The sequence below is a fragment of the Embiotoca jacksoni genome, unplaced genomic scaffold, assembly GCF_022577435.1.
Source record: "Embiotoca jacksoni isolate LCO1_2020_lvr unplaced genomic scaffold, fEmbJac1.0.p SCAF_6, whole genome shotgun sequence".
NCBI lineage: Eukaryota > Metazoa > Chordata > Actinopteri > Embiotocidae > Embiotoca > Embiotoca jacksoni.
Window position 1 is genome coordinate 20,358,211 of NW_027185414.1, and position 17,802 is coordinate 20,376,012.

The 17,802-nt window shown below is 38.2% G+C and overlaps 1 protein-coding gene across 10 annotated transcripts in view; it reads right to left on the reverse strand.

The window, feature by feature from the left end:
* The window catches only part of LOC138213414 (protocadherin-9), a 198,231-nt gene that overhangs the window by 130,117 nt on the left and 50,312 nt on the right, over positions 1 to 17,802 (reverse strand). For 7 of the 10 annotated variants that reach the window (XM_069174487.1, XM_069174484.1, XM_069174482.1 and 4 more), the window contains exon 3: positions 14,381 to 14,482. The exons of the other annotated variants lie outside the window; for them this stretch is intronic. In XM_069174487.1, the coding sequence (XP_069030588.1) occupies positions 14,381 to 14,482 (102 nt within the window). The remainder of the gene's footprint in view (positions 1 to 14,380; positions 14,483 to 17,802) is intronic. 10 annotated transcript variants of the gene reach the window in all.

Consider the following 17,802-nt stretch of genomic DNA (forward strand, 5'->3'; position numbering starts at 1 on the left):
CCTCAGGAGTTATGGCCACTCCAAAAAGTCTAAACGTTTGAGTACCATGAACAGTTTCTGAGTTTCTGGAAGGGTTGCAATAGTGAAAAGGGCCATTAAAGAACTTGTGGGAAAGTTAAGTTTTTGTGTAAAACATTGGCCTAGTGTTAGCTGTTGGATCAGTGCTCCATTAATTTTGTTTGCCCCAAGTATCATTGCTATCTGCCAGCATGTGTTAGCATCCAACTATTATTGTATTTGCTCTGCCTTGCAAGCAGCATTCCTACATCTTGCAGTTCCATGTGTGTGTTTAGATTAAGCAGATAATCTAATCACAATACAATCAGCAAGGATTTATCTGTTTTGACTGCTCAAGGTTAGGACTGCCATAGTAAGACTATTCAAGGGTGGTAAGAGGAAAATTACATCTTAAAAGTTCAACCTCCTCCCCGGAGAATGGTACTTGAACCAAACACACTCAAAGAGATTACTTCAAAGACAGTATTCCTTTAGGAAAAAACAGCATTAACATATTGGAAACAATAACCCCCCCCATCCCCCCTCCTCCTCCTCCTCCACCCCCATCCCCACCCCCCCAAACCCCCAACACAACACACACACACACACACACACACACACACACACACACACACACACACACTATTTGAGTCAACGAAAACAATGTGCAACCCTACAAAGAATCCATTGTCATGGAAATTATTCAGGGTAATTAAGGTGTTGCTGGTATAGCATAGAAAATCTATCTCCCCTCAAGCATGGGGGCTACTGTTCACACAGGCTGTCAATAAATTTGATCCATTATGTGTTTTTCTTCTTCTTGAATTGGGCGAGTGACTACTTAAAAAAAAAAAAAAAAAAAAAAAAAAAATTCCCCTCGGGAATTAATGAAGTAACTACCTAACCTAACCTAACCTACTTCTTCACATTGCAATTTCAAAAAAAATGTTGATGAAACTTTCATATTGCAATGGCTTCTCTTTATCATAGCCCTGATGGCATGGCTTAGAGGACGGTTTCAAAACAAAACATTTTATTTGTTCTTAAAATAGGTCATTGAAGCTGAAAGGGTGCCTATATTATATTCAAGGATTACCAAGTAAAGGGTATTTACTAAATTTCAATAGTAAACTGGGTCATGACAACATACACCGGGATTAGGAAACTCCATATGAAATACAAATGATTATGTCATGAGATTTTCATTTCTACTGAAATAATCATCTTTACTGTAAGGTATTTATGCTTCCAATTTACTGAACAATCCTCCGCCCAAAAAAAGAAAATAATTGAAGTAGAAGACCATTGTTTTGGTGTACAGGCTCTGGAGGCTGTAACATAACAATCTACATTTCTCAGCGCTGCAGGCATCCTTGTTATCACGTGACCAGAAATCGTTGGTTTATTTGTGTAAAAGATTGTCAATATTATAAACATGAGTTTTGTGAGGATTCACTCATGAGTACAGTAGCCACAGTGCAGGGTTTTGTTTTTTTTCACTCCCCAGCAACACTTGTCATTTAATTCAATTCAAATGAGCCATCTGGCAAGTTTTCACTCATTATCTAAATATCATTGTTTTAGTGGACGAGGACATAAATACATTAATGATATTGTGAACGCTAACTCTTTCCACCCACACAAGCACATAGCCTGAAGGACAAAAAATGGGCATGAATCAAAATCCCTGATGTATAATCCTTCAAATAGAAAATCCACTTCAAAGTCTTATTTCATCCATCCAAGACTCACATGCTCATGTCTGCACCACTACAGTCAGGCCCCTCAGGTACTAGTTTTAGGGTCAATGTGCTGATAAAACCAGCTAATGATGCCTTCAAAGACCACTAGGTCTACAGAGGCTGACCACAGGAGATTCAACTTTTTTTTATTTCAATATTTATAAATATATATGAGAGCATTTATTTATTAATTTAACCCCCCGCACCTTAGCTTACTTCTTTAGCCTTTTCATTTAAAATTCATCACTGTTCAAATTGTGAGTTAATTTTGTTTAGCAGATCTTAGGAGACTGTGATCAAACAAGGATTACTGACAGTTGTGAGCATGTTTGTTTATGTGAATACGAGTATTGATGCGAACTTGTAGATGGTAAAGAACTCTAAGTGAATAGATGTGATTAGGCATTGAAATGGCATTCTGTACAAAACAAAACAACAATCATGATTTTAAAAAAACATCCATGAATATATTTGCTCTGTATAGCCTCAAATACCATTATCATCACTGATCAAAATCACCTCTACTGTTTGACTCCATTTGTTAGAATTTGCCTACATGGTGTATGATATAAATCCTGAGTTACAAACTTTCGGTAATGTAAGTCAAGTAAATCCCGACAGGTTCTATCAATACGAACAATAATCTGGGGACACATTTGGGAATCTAAAGTTATAAACTAAATTTGAAAATTTGCATTGACAGAATAGAAAGGTCATTTGTTATTTTTTTGTCTTGACATATATATTTGTGATCTATAAATGTCCTCAGTCATGAATTGGCAACTTTGCGTGATTTGAAAAACAATATGAATGAATCAATGCCAAATGAGGTCTGTGGCTTTGTGGTCCACATTAAACGCATCTGATGTGTGTTTGATGAGTTTTTCATGCATTTTATTTTTTCTATATATTCTAAGCATTTTGAAGCTGAAGATTTGTCCCCATCTTTGTTGAGTAAAGTTACCGTGGTAACGGATACCATTCTTGTCTGTTGCAAAGTCAGTTGCAAAGGCAGTGTTTACTTGTTTCCAAACACGCTGACTCTCTCCTCAGTATTCCAGTTAGCATTATCAAACTCTGGCCATTGAACAGAGCTGCTCTCTCTTTCATGTCTGCTCACTTAACATTCCCACACACACTGTACCCATTCTCTCCACTGCTCAGCAGTCTTTAATTCAGGAACTCACTAATAAGGACTTCCCGTAAAGCAGGTGATTCAACGGATGCATTCAGTTTGTTCAACGAGTCTCTGCACTAAAACAACAATTTGTTAATTTCTCATCCATCCTTTCAGTTATTATTCCACATTATCATATAGTGTGACAAAAAAATAAATGGGTAGTGTGTTGTCATCAGCTTCAGTAGTATACTGTAGCTCGCAAAAAAATTTAGAACATTTCTTCTGGTAAGTTCACACAGAGAAAAAAACAGGTTTGCATTAAATTAAAAAAAAAAAAAAATCCTACCAGATTCAGTTTATTGTAAATACTCAGCTTTATCAAAGACATAAGTGTTAGTATATTTAGCAGCCCTTTCACAGACTGATGAACGCACCCATAACAAATGCATTTTTTTTTTGTCTGAAGGTGCAGGCCAGCTACCTTAAAGACAGATTTAGTTTTTTCTTTTTCTTTTTTATTCTAGAGTTACTCTAATGTCTAATGTTACATTTTTAGAGTGAATGCTATATCTTTAGGCTCATAATACCCATAGCTTCTTCCTTTTTCTTAAAAGCACAAGAGCAACTCTGTGGTTAACTCATTATGAACCATCATTTCTGCAGTCCGCTATTCAAATGAATGAAATATGTACTCATCAAATTTGTGCACATATGTAGGCAAGTCTATTCCATTCTAAATGTGCTGCCTAATAGCTGATAGCTAAACTACACATGTGAAATGTTAAGGCTTATTATTTCACTCTTCTTTCACTCATATTATGCCATTCGCTGGTTATTGAAAAAAAAAATGTGTTCTTGTTTTCAGCTAAACCCAGATGATGAACATTATTTTAGGGAACAAGTGAGCTGTGCTGATGCTATGCCAACAGAAATGACAGACAATGTTTGAAAATTAATAAAAAAAAATATGAAAGTTAAAAAATGCCAGAAATCATTTGACTAAAACTACTCCACAAGGATAAAACATTAAAACCAGGTGCCAGAATAAACAATATTCACCAAATGCAGTTATTTGAAGGCTGACTATGTGTTTCTCCGAATCAATTCACAGCAAAAAATAAATAAAATGTTGTTTGGTTGTCAGTGTTATGTCATGTTAGGTTTGAGTGAGCAACTCAAACACAGAGGAAGAACAAGAATCACTGCGGCAGTGAGGAAGGGATGTTCCTCCATGTCTGTTATTTCATACTTGATACCTGTTTATGCTTACTCTGATTGTTTTTGATGATGATTTCCCATGATAAATTGCATGCACGGTCTTTCCCAAGGTGCACAGCATGTGGCTGTTGAAGAGTGACAGGGAGTTTAAAGCTGCTAATGTGCCTGACAATGGAAAATCATTTGAGGGGATGACTGGCCCCAGAAAAGAGGTAACACGGCTGGAAGAGATTAACTGATCACAGCCAGAGAAAACATTTAAGATATTGAAGAGTTTGTCTTTATTAATACACAGTATGTTTGCGTTACTGTGTCTGTTTCTACCTAGCTAACTGTCCATCTGTTCATTGGTCTGTCTATCTATCTAAATATTTGTTGATCAATCTATCCATCTAATCCATTTATTTATTTATATATATTAATCTCGTTTGCGTTGTCCCTTACTGGAAATTGAATGAAATTTCAAAAGCCAGATAGCTCAGCAGCATAATTGAATGTAGAGGAAATAAAAAAAATTAAACAAGAAAATAACTGAAGAAAGAGCCACCAGGGTACTGGACACATTGATTGCTAAGTGCTCTCTTGAAACTGCAGTTCACAAATATCACAGCATGGACAATTACAACAACTTAGCACTGAAAAGCTATTAATTACTGTGAACCAGAGATGAAATGATCTGAACCATTCAGTTCAGATCAGTTTTGGCCCAGATAATGTCCCCATCAAGTAGCATGGATGTCCATATTAATAAAGTCTTCTGTTACAGTGGTAAATTAAAGTGTACAAAACTGCTGCTTCTGAAAACTGCACCACCTGCATTTGTTTAACAGCAGCTGCATTTAACAGTGAAATGTTTTCTCAGTGAAGGGCCACTTCGACTTTCACCATTACAATTACTTTACTTCATGAGGCTAGTATAGCAAGGTACAAGCACTAATGGATGATAAATCGTGCATGGACAAACTACATTTTATCATATTTGAGACCAATAGTTAAAGCCTCACATTAGCTTACACATCTTAATCAGAGCCACATAGAGAAGTGAACTGATTTTATATTGAGGAAGAAAGAGCTCCAGTACAGGATTGATCAGGGGAGAAAAAGTAGCATCCCCACTGTAAACAGCCTAAATTACACCATGCACCTTCATGAAATTCCTTGTAGCTCAGTTATTACAATACGCCACATAAGCCTTTTATATATTTATATTCACAGTAAACAAATTCAGTGCTCTTTGTAACATGTTTGTTTTTCATGCTGTACTTCTCTTCTGGGCATTTTGTTGTCACAACAAACTGATGTCCTCTCTGCAGTTAGATAGTTAAAAAAAAACAATGAGTAAAGGTGGAAAATGAGGTTGAACACACATATTTCCCACGAGAGTACCCTCCGATTCTCCATTTCTTGTTTCCACAGGTCCAATTAACAGCTTTGGTACCAATTAGTAAAATCAAGCCTTCCCTGACAGAAAACCCAAGGGGTTATGTGTGTCAAGAACCAGCGCCTGAGCAGAAAAAAAAAGTTTGCAAAGTAAGAGTAGATCTCAGTCAGGAATAACTGGGGCAGTGAGGTTAAATGTCTTTGTTCTATGTGTTTTCATTCCCTTTTGTTGTTATTTTACGCATCCCGTTAAAACTAGTGGCAAAACTGAATAGTTTCCAGGGACATTTTAAGTTGTTTTTTTTCTTGACATTTTGACACCAGTACTGCCGTGCACAAACATGGTTTAAAAATCTTCTCTTTCTTATAAAAAGAGGGGGGGGGGGAACTCTATATTGTAGCACTTTTCCTCTATTGTGCTTTGTTTTCCACACTCTCTCCCAGATTCATCTCCTCTTAAGCATCCTCTTAGGATAATGAGGTGTATTGCTGTAGATATGGCAGGAGTATCAATCTGAACAGCACAGACAACTTACAGGCCTCGCCCGAAGCCAACAGGTTTATTAGCATGCCAGGGATAACAAATGACTTAACATGCTTCCCTCTTTAATAACCTTGTACACCTACAAGACAACAATAACAGAGATGCCACACTGAGTGCTCCTTAATTCAATTAAAGAAGCATGGCCGATGAGCGTGCTGTGTAAAAAGAAGACCTTGAGGCACTGATAAACTTAACAGCTCTACATTTCCATGAGAGATCCCAGGTCGACATACAATGTGAATCTTGCACTATAAAGGTGAGGCTGAGTAAGAACCAGTGAAGTCTTATTTCAGGAATAATAATGTATTTGTACATTTTGGTCATAATTGTCTGTGTGTCAAATGTGTAGCCATAAGCCTTCAGTGGCCAGTTCCTTTCTCTCCAGGGTACTTAGCTGAATGCCTAGTTTCTACAAAGGTTGTTATAATCGTCCAGAACTCTGGGTTCGGCATGTTTCATTACTGTAAATTGGGTACATACTTTGATACAAAAACCGCATTGTATTTGTAAGCCATTGTTTTGAATATTATGTTCTTGGGTCAAATATTTTAAAGCATAATTCCATAAATGTCCTCGGAAATGTTGGTTGAAACTGTGTAGGTTATCAGAGCATGATTCGGCCACGTGTGAGCCATTTCTATTCATAAGCGGACCATGCAATGTGAAGAATGTATAGAAATGCAAACTGGTTTTATGAGCAGAGTGTGGAAGTAGTGCTTGGACTATGAAATATTTATTGTGTCACAATAAGATGTTTTGTCTCATCACTTACTCCCTAAATATAGTAAAAACGGTCATGCTACTTTGCGCCTGAATGTAAAGGCAAAGTGTTTAAATAGTCCACCAATACTGCTGTTTTCCAAGTGAGGGCAGTCTTTTCTTCACAAAGAAAGAGCAGGTATGGTTAATGAATGAATGGATGTTAGCTATTTAGTCTGACTCACTGGATGTAGGACGTTGGTGGAAACCTGTCATAGGCCGACTTTTTCAGCCGACGTTCTCCTTTTCTGCCGTCTGTGTGTTAGGGCTTTCAAAATCCTTGTTGTAACTGGAAACAGCAACTTCTGATCACGATGAAAATGGCAAGTCCAGACCAAGATTCAGATCATGCAATAAGGCAGGTCCGCTTGATACCTTTCAGAGTTTTGTGGAGTTTTAGACAATTCAGTGCCAGGGCGAGTAAATCTACAAAAACAAGTTCTTGTCGACACTAATTTGCACGGGCATCGTTGCGCCGCCTGAGATAAATGTGATTAGTTTAAAGTAATACAAACTAGCCAGAGCATTTTTCTCGCCCTATACCAGCATGGGTGCAGCCAGACCTTTCTCCAGTGCTTACTCAGCATGGCGGAGATAGGCCTGGCTGTGCGAGACTACAAAGCCATATGGCTTATGCTGCACAAGTTGTTTAGTAAAATGTAATGGTTTAGTTTCAGCAGCTTTTTTGTTCATGCGTCCACTGTGTTTACTGACCAGATTGTGTAAAATCTGCAATAAGTATCTGTCTAAACATTGTATTTATATATGAGGAAACAATGTAGCCTCATTGTTATCTCTTAATATGTCTGTTTTTTTTCATATGCGTGGTGGCCAGGTTTTGCAAGAATATGCATGATGTGCATTAAATTTGGTCATCTGCCTAATGAGGGCCTGTGTGGATGTCCACATGTAGTCCGAGCAGATTGGCAACACCTCCAGTGCCACGTGCGCATGTGCCTGAAAAGTAAACTAGACATTTGTATATGGATGAACTGTATTCTGCATCCTTGATCTTATTCTTGTTAAGTGCTTGCACAGACTGTTCTTTGACTTTTTTACTTTTATAGTAAAAAAAGAATACAACAAACCAATGAGCGAGAAGGCGATTACAATCGTTCTATTCTATTCTGCATGAACTACTGACACTTGCCAGTTGCAAACAGGCTACATATTCCTAAATGCATTGGTAAAGATACACAGAAGGCTCAACATGTCTGGGACTGTTGTGAGGTAAAGGTCACAGATAATTAGGACGCTAATTAATATGTGACCCTGCTGTCTGGCTGAGTGGCCATCTACCGTGTTATTAAAGCTCCATGTTAATAATTTTGATGTTCACAAACTGTTCGCTCTTTCCCTCTCTCTCTGTCGTACACATGTACGACAGGCAGGGCTTATGGAGTTATACAATTGCCATTCACAGCAATGGATGTTTTCTATACGTTTCCCCATATAGAGAGCAAACAAAGCCATTATGGCATTTCTGGATCTTCCATATAATATGCACTTCAGTGTCCATCTCACGCTGTCCCTGCTATATTCAGAGAATACATCATGGACCTGGCTCTCTCTCTAATGTTCCTCCTTGTCAGAGACAAAGGGGTTTTGAGACTGGAGGATTTGGCAGGCTCTACCACTTGCAGGCAATATTTCAACCCATCCATCTAGCTCGGATAATAGAGTGCCCTTGCTTTTCAACGCCTAGAGGAGTGACCAGTTATCACAAGCCACCAGCTCCGTTGTTAATAAAACAGGGGAGGGAGGATCAGGTTGAGGAAGAGGATAAAAAAGAAAGAAGGATGCAGGGAAGGGTAAAGTAGAAATGGGTGCATTTCATTTTGACTGACGCCTCGCAAAGGTGAAGTTGATCGTGAACAGCAGTCAGTTACCAAGCTGGCAGGAGTTCTCTTTTAACATCTTAGCTTTGCTTTCTGTGAAGATAAATTTATCCCCATCATATCTCTCTTCAGACCGTGGAGAGGGGTGGAGAAGTGAGGAGAGGGGAGATGAGAAGAATTGGAGTGGAGAGGTGGGGCAGGCAGTGTTAGGCTGATCTAGCTAATGGCCAAACTGACCTTCACAGAAAGTCAAATGGGAAGAAGAGTAAGTAGTGTGTCATACAAAGCCACTGCAGTTTAATCAAGGCTGTTTCCATTATGCCTGACTTCACCACTGCCTTATGATTTTAGGCAAGTAGTTAAAATTGCATTGATTGCTCAGTATGTGTTGGACGACTGGATACATACATCTGATATAAAAAGCAGCATAGACATAAGGGGAAGGACAAGAGAACAAACAATAAAAAGGAAAGTGTGTGGTGTTTATGTCTGATTTGTACTGCTGGAGAAGAACAAAAAAATAACATTCTGCCTACTTTTGAAACAGCTTGTATTATTCAGTAATTGCTGAATGTAAACAAATTAAGCTTCCCCAAGGAAAAACTTCTTTCATTTATTTTAGCGAGCTCGTGCCTAACCATAACATGATATTACTACAGTGTTTCTCATCATAAATAGAGCATCAAGTAGCAGGAAGGCTGACAAAAGAATAATAATGTATAGAGGCAATATAATTTGGAATTTTTAGAATAGAGCAGGGCTGGATTCATATAAACTAAAATGGCCCCATGCCTTTCTTCCTCTATCTAGTTTTTATCACATCTTTCCACTCTGCAGTCCATGACACATTTCTCTGCTGTACCTGATTGAGACATAGTCTCAGGCAAATGCTCACAATGACAACTGCACCTCTCTTAAGATCACTGTAGACTCTCACCCTAAAGTTGTCCTGTCAACAGAGCCTGTAAAACATGCAGCACTTTCCAAATCTGAATGGGAAAGCTTTGTTGTGGAAAATAACATTTTTGTACAAAGGCTGCAGTGGTCTAGAATGGCAATTTCCTTTGACTTGATTCACAGAAGGCTATTCGCAATGTTAACAGAGGCTTGTTGCGTACTTAGCACTATTAGTGTAGAAAATCTGAAAATCCCACAGTGAAATACAGAAAGAGCAGATAATAATTTAGTTTCTTACATTTCTTTCAGTCATTTAGTTTTAGAGCATCAAAATTGTATTGATTAGTTAAAAAAATATTACCTCTGAAAAGAAAGTATAACGAAATTGATAAAGGTACATATCAAAAGCCAAAATATATTGAAAAGTATTATACAAGTCAAACAAAGCTCTGTGACAAATCCAGGCACCCCATTGGGCAATCAGCATTAGGATGCATCATACATTTAGTGCCAGACAAAAATAGAGGAGTGATGTAGCACATATGGCATTTTAATGTGAAACTTTGGCCTTAAGACTAGAAAACTGTTTCATAACAAACTGACACCATCATACTTGGTGACTGAGATCACACAGTTTGAATGCCTAAGTCAAGCCAACACATTTACAGTTCTTTCTCAAGCAAAACATAGTTTTGTCAAAAATAGGACAGCAGTGAAAAAGGATATTTAACAATCTGGAAATTGACTGTGGACAAAGATTACAAAGAGTTGTAGCTCACTCACTGCTGTGTATGTTATCAATTGTATCTTAGGAGCCCAGTGTGGTATTAATGTTGCATTGTTGTCTATTGTGCTCCAAAGCCCCTCAAGTGTCCGCTCTCATCTCAGCTCATACCCAAATATGATTTCACTCTTGATCGCGGTCTCTTTCAAATGTCTCAATATTGTCAGCATTAATAGTAGAAAGTGTCTGTAGCATTTTTACTAATGTGATTTTCCAGCTTGGTCAATAAGCACATTTTAAAGAGTAATAAATTGACCCTATGTGTAAAGCTTGTAAATGTATAAGACACTGGCTCATTTTCAGCCTCCATAGTGACACCTATTAGGATTGTTTTTGACAACATGCCTAACATCACCTTGGTACAGAGGAGGCTCGCAGAACTGCAGTGTTGTATGAATACTGGAGGTCACGGAGGATGTAGAAGCACATACACACAGTGTTTTATCTCCTACAGAGTGTCAATAAACTCAGCATATTTTAATCAGTGTATGGTGAGAGTGTACTTCACTTTACTTTTTACCTGAAACACTTTCTGAGCAAAGAAACTATCTAATTCTCAATTCAAATTGCCATTAAATGATCTAAGTTCATTAAACATGCAAGCGGAATAACACACATCTCAGAAAGTTGTCCAACTGCATCTTCTCTCCTGTGTTTGCTCAGATGTTACTCCTGCCTCTCTACACTCTATATTATTGTTTTGGATCAGATGATTTTCCAAACTCACACATCTTTTTTGCTGTCCTAAACTCTAACTGTTAACCTTAGTTTCCAGTAACAACGTGCTGTGGAGCTAAAATTGAGCAAACCCTTGATGCACTTGTGCTTCATGAAACATCAGTCACAGTTTTAGATTTTGAACATAAACAAAACGAGCTAACGCTAAATCAATATATTTATTGTAATGTCATCTTATTTGATCCTGTGAATTAAAACAAAATTGGATGCTATTCATCACATTTAACTTTATCCTTGTGGGCATACATGCCAATTGTTTTAGAGTCCCACCACACCGATATTTGAACTCCAGTGTTGCAGACATTGGTAATAGATACACATAGCTGTTAATATATTGATCCTTATGAGTCCAGGGCCCACAGATTGAAGAACTCCCAATAAATCAATGGGTCATATGCAGTCAGCGAGGTGACTTTTCCTGTTTCTTATTGTATTTATTCTGCCGCAGTAATAACTACTCTGGAGGATACAATTTGTTGTGTGTTGTGACTAGTTTCCATGATAAATGCAAGCCTCTGTTCCTGTTCGCATTATTTTGCAACGCGATTAAACCGTTAATGAGTAAAGGTGTCTGTGTGGCCAAAGAACTCGCCCACCGTAGGAGGGGGAAATAATTTCAGCCAGCTGTGCCTTTTCACATTAGCTCTTGCCACTCTCCCAACCCCTCCCTCCTCATGGAACAACTCCCTGATGCACTCCGAATGACAGAAGAAAGGAAATTATCGAACACCAATACAATAAAGCTGTCTGGTAACTTAATATGGCTGCTGAATAGGGGCACCGTGACCATCTTGCTGTGAGGCGATAATGAGAGTCATCATTCCCTCTTGGGCTGGAAGAAAGGGGCCTCCTCAGTGGTGATGCTGTGTGAGTGCACATGCGTTTGTGTGTGTGTGTGTGTGTGTGTGTGTGTGTGTGTGTGTGTGTGTGTGTGTGTGTGTGTGTGTGTGTGTGTGTGTGTGTGCGTGTGTGTGCATGTGTGTGTTAGTCTTTGAGCCTCTTTAGTCCAGTGAGGGACAATAAGCAAACAGCACAGTGCTTTAACAAAGCCAGAGAGATCTCCTACTGAATACAGCTTGGGAGAGATCTGCGAGAAATTCTGTTCATTAAATCTGGCTAAAGTCCAAATATTGACTTTCTAAGCTTTAGGGAGACACAAAACATAGATTGTCCCATATATCATATTATAGGTTCCTTAACCATTTGTATGTTTGGGGAATATGTCTCAGGTTAACAAAAGGAAGCTGTTTTTCAGTGAAGATAAAAGTAACATTTGGTAATTGAACTCGACATGATTTCTGATCTAATACGTTGCAACAAAACATTTGTACAAATGACAAAGCGCTGTGTTACCAACGGACTGGTACTCATGAGAATCATTTATCAAACTTTAAACAAAGGGCTCTTTTTTGTTTATTTACCTCACCGGTAGGCTTTCCATTTAATAATAATCATACAAATTCTAGAAAACTGTCTCCAAGCAGGTTCGTGGACAATAAAGGAGATCTTCAGGGACGCCATCAGAGATTTACATGCTGAATTACTGTATCTGTAATTTTTTAAGAAGACTTCTGGTATAGTGCGTAGGGCATCAATTTTTCAAAACTACAGTGCAGTGAATGATTCTTTAGTGTTTTCTTTTACTTGCAGGCCTATGTACAATAAGTTTAACTTAGTTAAACATTGCCTGAGGAACATATGTGTGAATGTGTGGAGGGGCAGGAGCAGATGGCAGGCAGAAGTCAAAAGGTATGTTGCGCTCGCAGCTATGGATGCAGTAAACAAAGGATGAAGTGGCAAACGGGGCAGGCAACTCATTTCAAAGAAAGCTGCTCACTCATTAGCATATATATGCAGAAAGAAGTTTGTAGCACAAAGGAGTCTTACTCTCATTCTGCATCAACTATCCACACAAGAATGACACCAAAACAACTCTTAGTGACTTTTACAATTAATCGAGAGCTGAAGTGTAAAGGACCTGTTGGACCTGTTGGCGGTGCTGGCTGTAGTAGCTACAGTAAAATCAGTGCACAACACAGCAGTGTACCTGAGGAATTGATCCCCGCCCAAGGGAGTTTTAGTAAGAGGGACTGAACTGTGTTTCTACCTGTGCTGCTGATCGTGGACCCAAAGGTGCACAACAGCAATGAATATTTAATGCAGGGAAAACTGAGTGCAACTACTGTAAACATGACTAATAAATATATATGAAATCAAAAAGTGTTTTCTCTCCTTTGGTATATGGAAATATATAAAGTTCACAATGTGCTCACGACATGTGAGACAATGTAAAATGCACCAATCAATACTTTGAATGGCAACTGTTACCATTTCTTTCTTTCAGGGACAATACCAATATTGATTATTTGTAATGAACAAATCAAGCAGTCTGTCTGATGTTAAAGTCTTTTCTCACGTAAAAAGTAATATTTGAACACATCTGATGAGGCATAATTGTCATTTGTTCAAATGAATTGAATTTAGATATTCCTTAATTCACCATGGGTTCAAAAGGGAATTCTTTGAATTACTAAAAGAAACTTTGAGTTAAGTTTTCTCATGCAACATTCCTTGCATACATCACAAATCTCATAATGTATTGATAGATATAGGTACAGATATAGATGGACAGAAACAAGATACAGTACAAAGAGCAGCTTCTACAGAAGAATCTCCAACTACCACTGTGTATTAAACAGTGATGAGTAAGGCATTTACACACAGCAAATTTTTCCTGCATCATGAAAGGGCAAAAATAAATAAACTCGGCACTGCGGTATGTGATGGGAGGCAAAATATGGTTCGAGTCCAAGTTTATAAACCCCCACCCGCCCCATGTTGATATACTGTAGTTGATAACAGAGAGTAAGTAAAACTGACATCATTAAGATTCACCAGTGTGCAAGCAAAGCAACACAAGCAACTCTCCCCCAACCCCCAGATGACTATCAAGCACTGTGTTTTCCAAGCATGGAGGTAATGAGACAAATACTTATTTCTCAAGTAAAAATGGCATGAATATTAGCATCGCATTAGGCCCTGAATTTAATGATTTTGTAAGTACAATATGTCACTGTTACTCAGAGGCAAAACATATGTAAACACTGTATAAAGAAGAAGGAGAAAATATGAAGAAAGCGCAGTCTATTTCATTACATTGTCTCACACAGAAGCATGCCTGAGCGAGGATGGAGGTGGAAATGAGGAAACGATGCGGTATTAAACAAATCACAACTGAGCTTAAACATGGCACTGTGTGAAATGCTGAAGTAAAAATGGTGCACAAAATATTTTGTTTATCAAGTGTAACGACTTGTATGTACAGTGATGGTTTAGTTAGAAAATGGGACCATCGGTACTCACTAAAGGGGTGCAAGGGGTCCAATATTCAGGGTTCAGCTCGACTCGCGGACGGAGGTCCAGATATTCAGGGTTCAGTTCAGTTCGGGCACGAGTTAATGTTCCCTTAATTGAAGATGGAAAAAACAGTCTGTTAGACTTGCTTGTTTAACTTTGTTTCGGTTGTCATTTTAAACATAGTTAGGGATGAAGACTTCACAGTTGGAGGAGCACATACTAATCATTTCATAATCTATACTGGCTTTACTTAACTAAGATATACACTTCCCAAAAAACATTTTGACTATATATTTTGGAGTAATTTAAAAATTCATTTTCAACAGGAGTTTCTATAAAATGAAGAGCAAATGAGGTTAGAATCCAGTTTTCCATTCCTGAGGCCTTCTGCCCTAAATGACAGGCCAGTGGAATGGACTGAATCTGCTCGGCCCCGTGAGGTCTATGATGTATACTGTAATTATCTGCTGATTCTCAAAATGGGTGTGTGTAATGAGGCTATGCTGCATGAAGCCCCAGGCATAAATCACTGTCTTTAACTGACTTCCAGATGACCAACAACACAGAGCAGGAGCAGAGAGAAAGGAGGAAATGGGCTATCTGGGCAGCGGTGCTATATAGCATCCAACTTGGACTTCTTATCAGCAAAGGCTATATTGTTTGCCAAACCTGTTTACTTAGGACAGTTTTCTGCCTCCTAAAAATAGTCAGCTCACTTGCACTTATTCTCCGTTATTTATCTGTTTATAGGTTGTCTACCAGTGTATCAACTGCTCATGGCTTTATTTAGCTATGCAACACAGGTGGGGACTTTTATTAAAGCTATGTTAGGCTCAATTATGTTGAGCTTGTTGTTGAATGGCAACATGCCAGTCAGCCTGTCAGCCTGTCTGCTGTCATTGGTAAAAAACTGCCTCAGTGGTGTGACTCACACACGCAATCATAAACAAGTAAACAGCCACCACCCGCCACCACAGCAACACACACATTTTGAGTATGAACCTCAACTTTTTCTATGGCATACGGTTATTTATAGGAGTTTAATGGACCATATACAGAATTTGAGCGGGTGTTAAACATACACAGTTCAACCACGTGCAACATTATCATCTCATGAGAGTTAATATAACACATAATGAGGCTAGCATTTTCATCCTTGGTTGGAACATTGTTATCAGCAAACATCAATGAGAAGTTGAAATGTTAAGGGGGCTCAAATATCACTGTGCATGTGCTGCTGACATTATTTCTGATTACCACTACATATTTAACAAAAAAAAACATTAAAAAAAAATATATATATATAAAAAGAGAGATTTTTGTATGCAGTTATCAGTGGGAAATACAAACAAACAAGCTGCAATTACTTTTGCTGACCCTCATACATAAACATAGAAAACACAAAATCTTGAAAATAAATTCCCCAGAGAAACAATGAATTCAAGATTTAGTGCAGTCAGTGGACAACCGGAAACAAACAGTACCTGTGACTGAAGATACATCTTAATCAAACATGGAGCTTTTCCTCTTTATTATTACCCTTCTTTCTGACTTCAGCCTCCCACAATTGACTTTTTTTTTAAATAATATATTTGCACACACTTTAAATCTGAAGGCATTACTTTAAAACAAAAGCAAATATATTTGAGCAAGTGTGATAGTATTACAGTTCAAACTAATTTTGACTATCAAAAGTGTTACAAACACTGTAATTATTGCAGCGATGCATTAAATTGCATAACCCTGGATAGTTATTTCTTTTTTGAATGGTTGTTAAGTCCCCACCATTGCCTTAATCGCAAATTAAACACAACTTTAAATCATTATTGACATACCAGAAAATATTTATGGTACACAGATTACAGAGAATTAGAGAAAATCTCCATACTCACTCATCACTTTATTGTTGGACAGTTTGGATGCAAACCGAGCTGTGCGTTGCTCAGAGGTGACACCTTTAAGAAAATAATACCTCACTGTACCTTCTAAACTTCCACTACAGATGAAGTTACACTCGCAAAATTGCTGTCTCAGCAACATCATACCGTTTACCTAGTTGTTAGCTAGTTGCTAACGTACATTTTTTTTGCTCATGTGATGTTCACAAATGTTTTGGAGCCGTGTCAGCTTAGTTAAAGTAAAACTAAGTTAATACTATCCGAGCTAACACTAGCATTAGTCATCCCGATGTAGTTAATGCAATGTTCTATTTTTAGCTCACATTTTAAAACTGCAATTTGTTCTACCATAGAAATATGAACCATTCAGTTTTAACTGCAATGATACTTAATGGCTGGCATTAAATATAAATTGGCTCACCAAGATCCCTGAGCAGAAGGTTTCAGTGAGCACTGCTGGCGCTGCCATGAGGCATCTGTTCTGTGTGTGGTGGAGAGACGAGGTTTGTGCTTTCAATGGTTAGAAAATGTCCATTTACGTCTCCTTCAGTTATGAGGTGGGCCGTTGCCGTTCAAATCAGCAGCCAAGGACCTACGACATAGTTTTAAGGGGCATGTCTGTCACCGACTGTCACTGTCACCGCTTAAGTGACTGAGTGTCTGTGTCATAAAGTTACACCATCAGTTGGGAGAATGAATGCTGCCTGACGGACTGATGAAGGGACTGATGAAGTCACCAATGGTTGTCAAAATGCCGAGACTTCCTGTATCCATTTCACATTAAAAGCCCCTCAGCGTTTCACGGTCCAGCAATATATTCGATTTTGAGTTAGTCTTGTTGAACAGTTGGTCTACAACTGCACATAACCTCATGCCATTTTATTACTGCGGTCTGTGTGATGGCCAATGCTGCTCTATACAATAGTTGTTTTTACAATGACAAGCATAGTGAAATCAACCATCTAGTCCTAAAATGTGCAAACATTTTTTTTCAAGATTCTTCACAAATGTCCTTCACCAGTTCTTCTTATTACTCCGTTTATGAGAGAAATGGGTAAAAATGGGTCGAGCAATATTCAGAACCTCTATCTCATTACATATCGTTTTAATATATTCCACATGTCTGTCACTCTAATTAATGTCAGTCCTTCTCCATAAACCGCCCGGAATGTGAGATTATTTATTGGTACCAAGTCATTTATCACCACCGCGATAAGTGACACAGAGGGGAAGTGAGAGTTGGTAACATTGCAATTGATCATTTTTCACTCAGAGTGATTGTGGTAAATCCTTGGTTGCAGTGTGATACTGTCAACGCTGACAACAAAAATAAGGTGCATGAATAAAGCTGGTTATTGAGATTGATTGAGTACCTGCAGAGATATCAGGTTTCAATAAACTTTCCATTACCTGAAATGGAACAATGGAGGGTTTTAGATCGAGATGTTGCAGCAAAGGATAAACAGATATTAAAGTTATGGTGGCTCAAAGAACTCAGGTGCCTACTTTTGCACTGATATTTTATTCTTT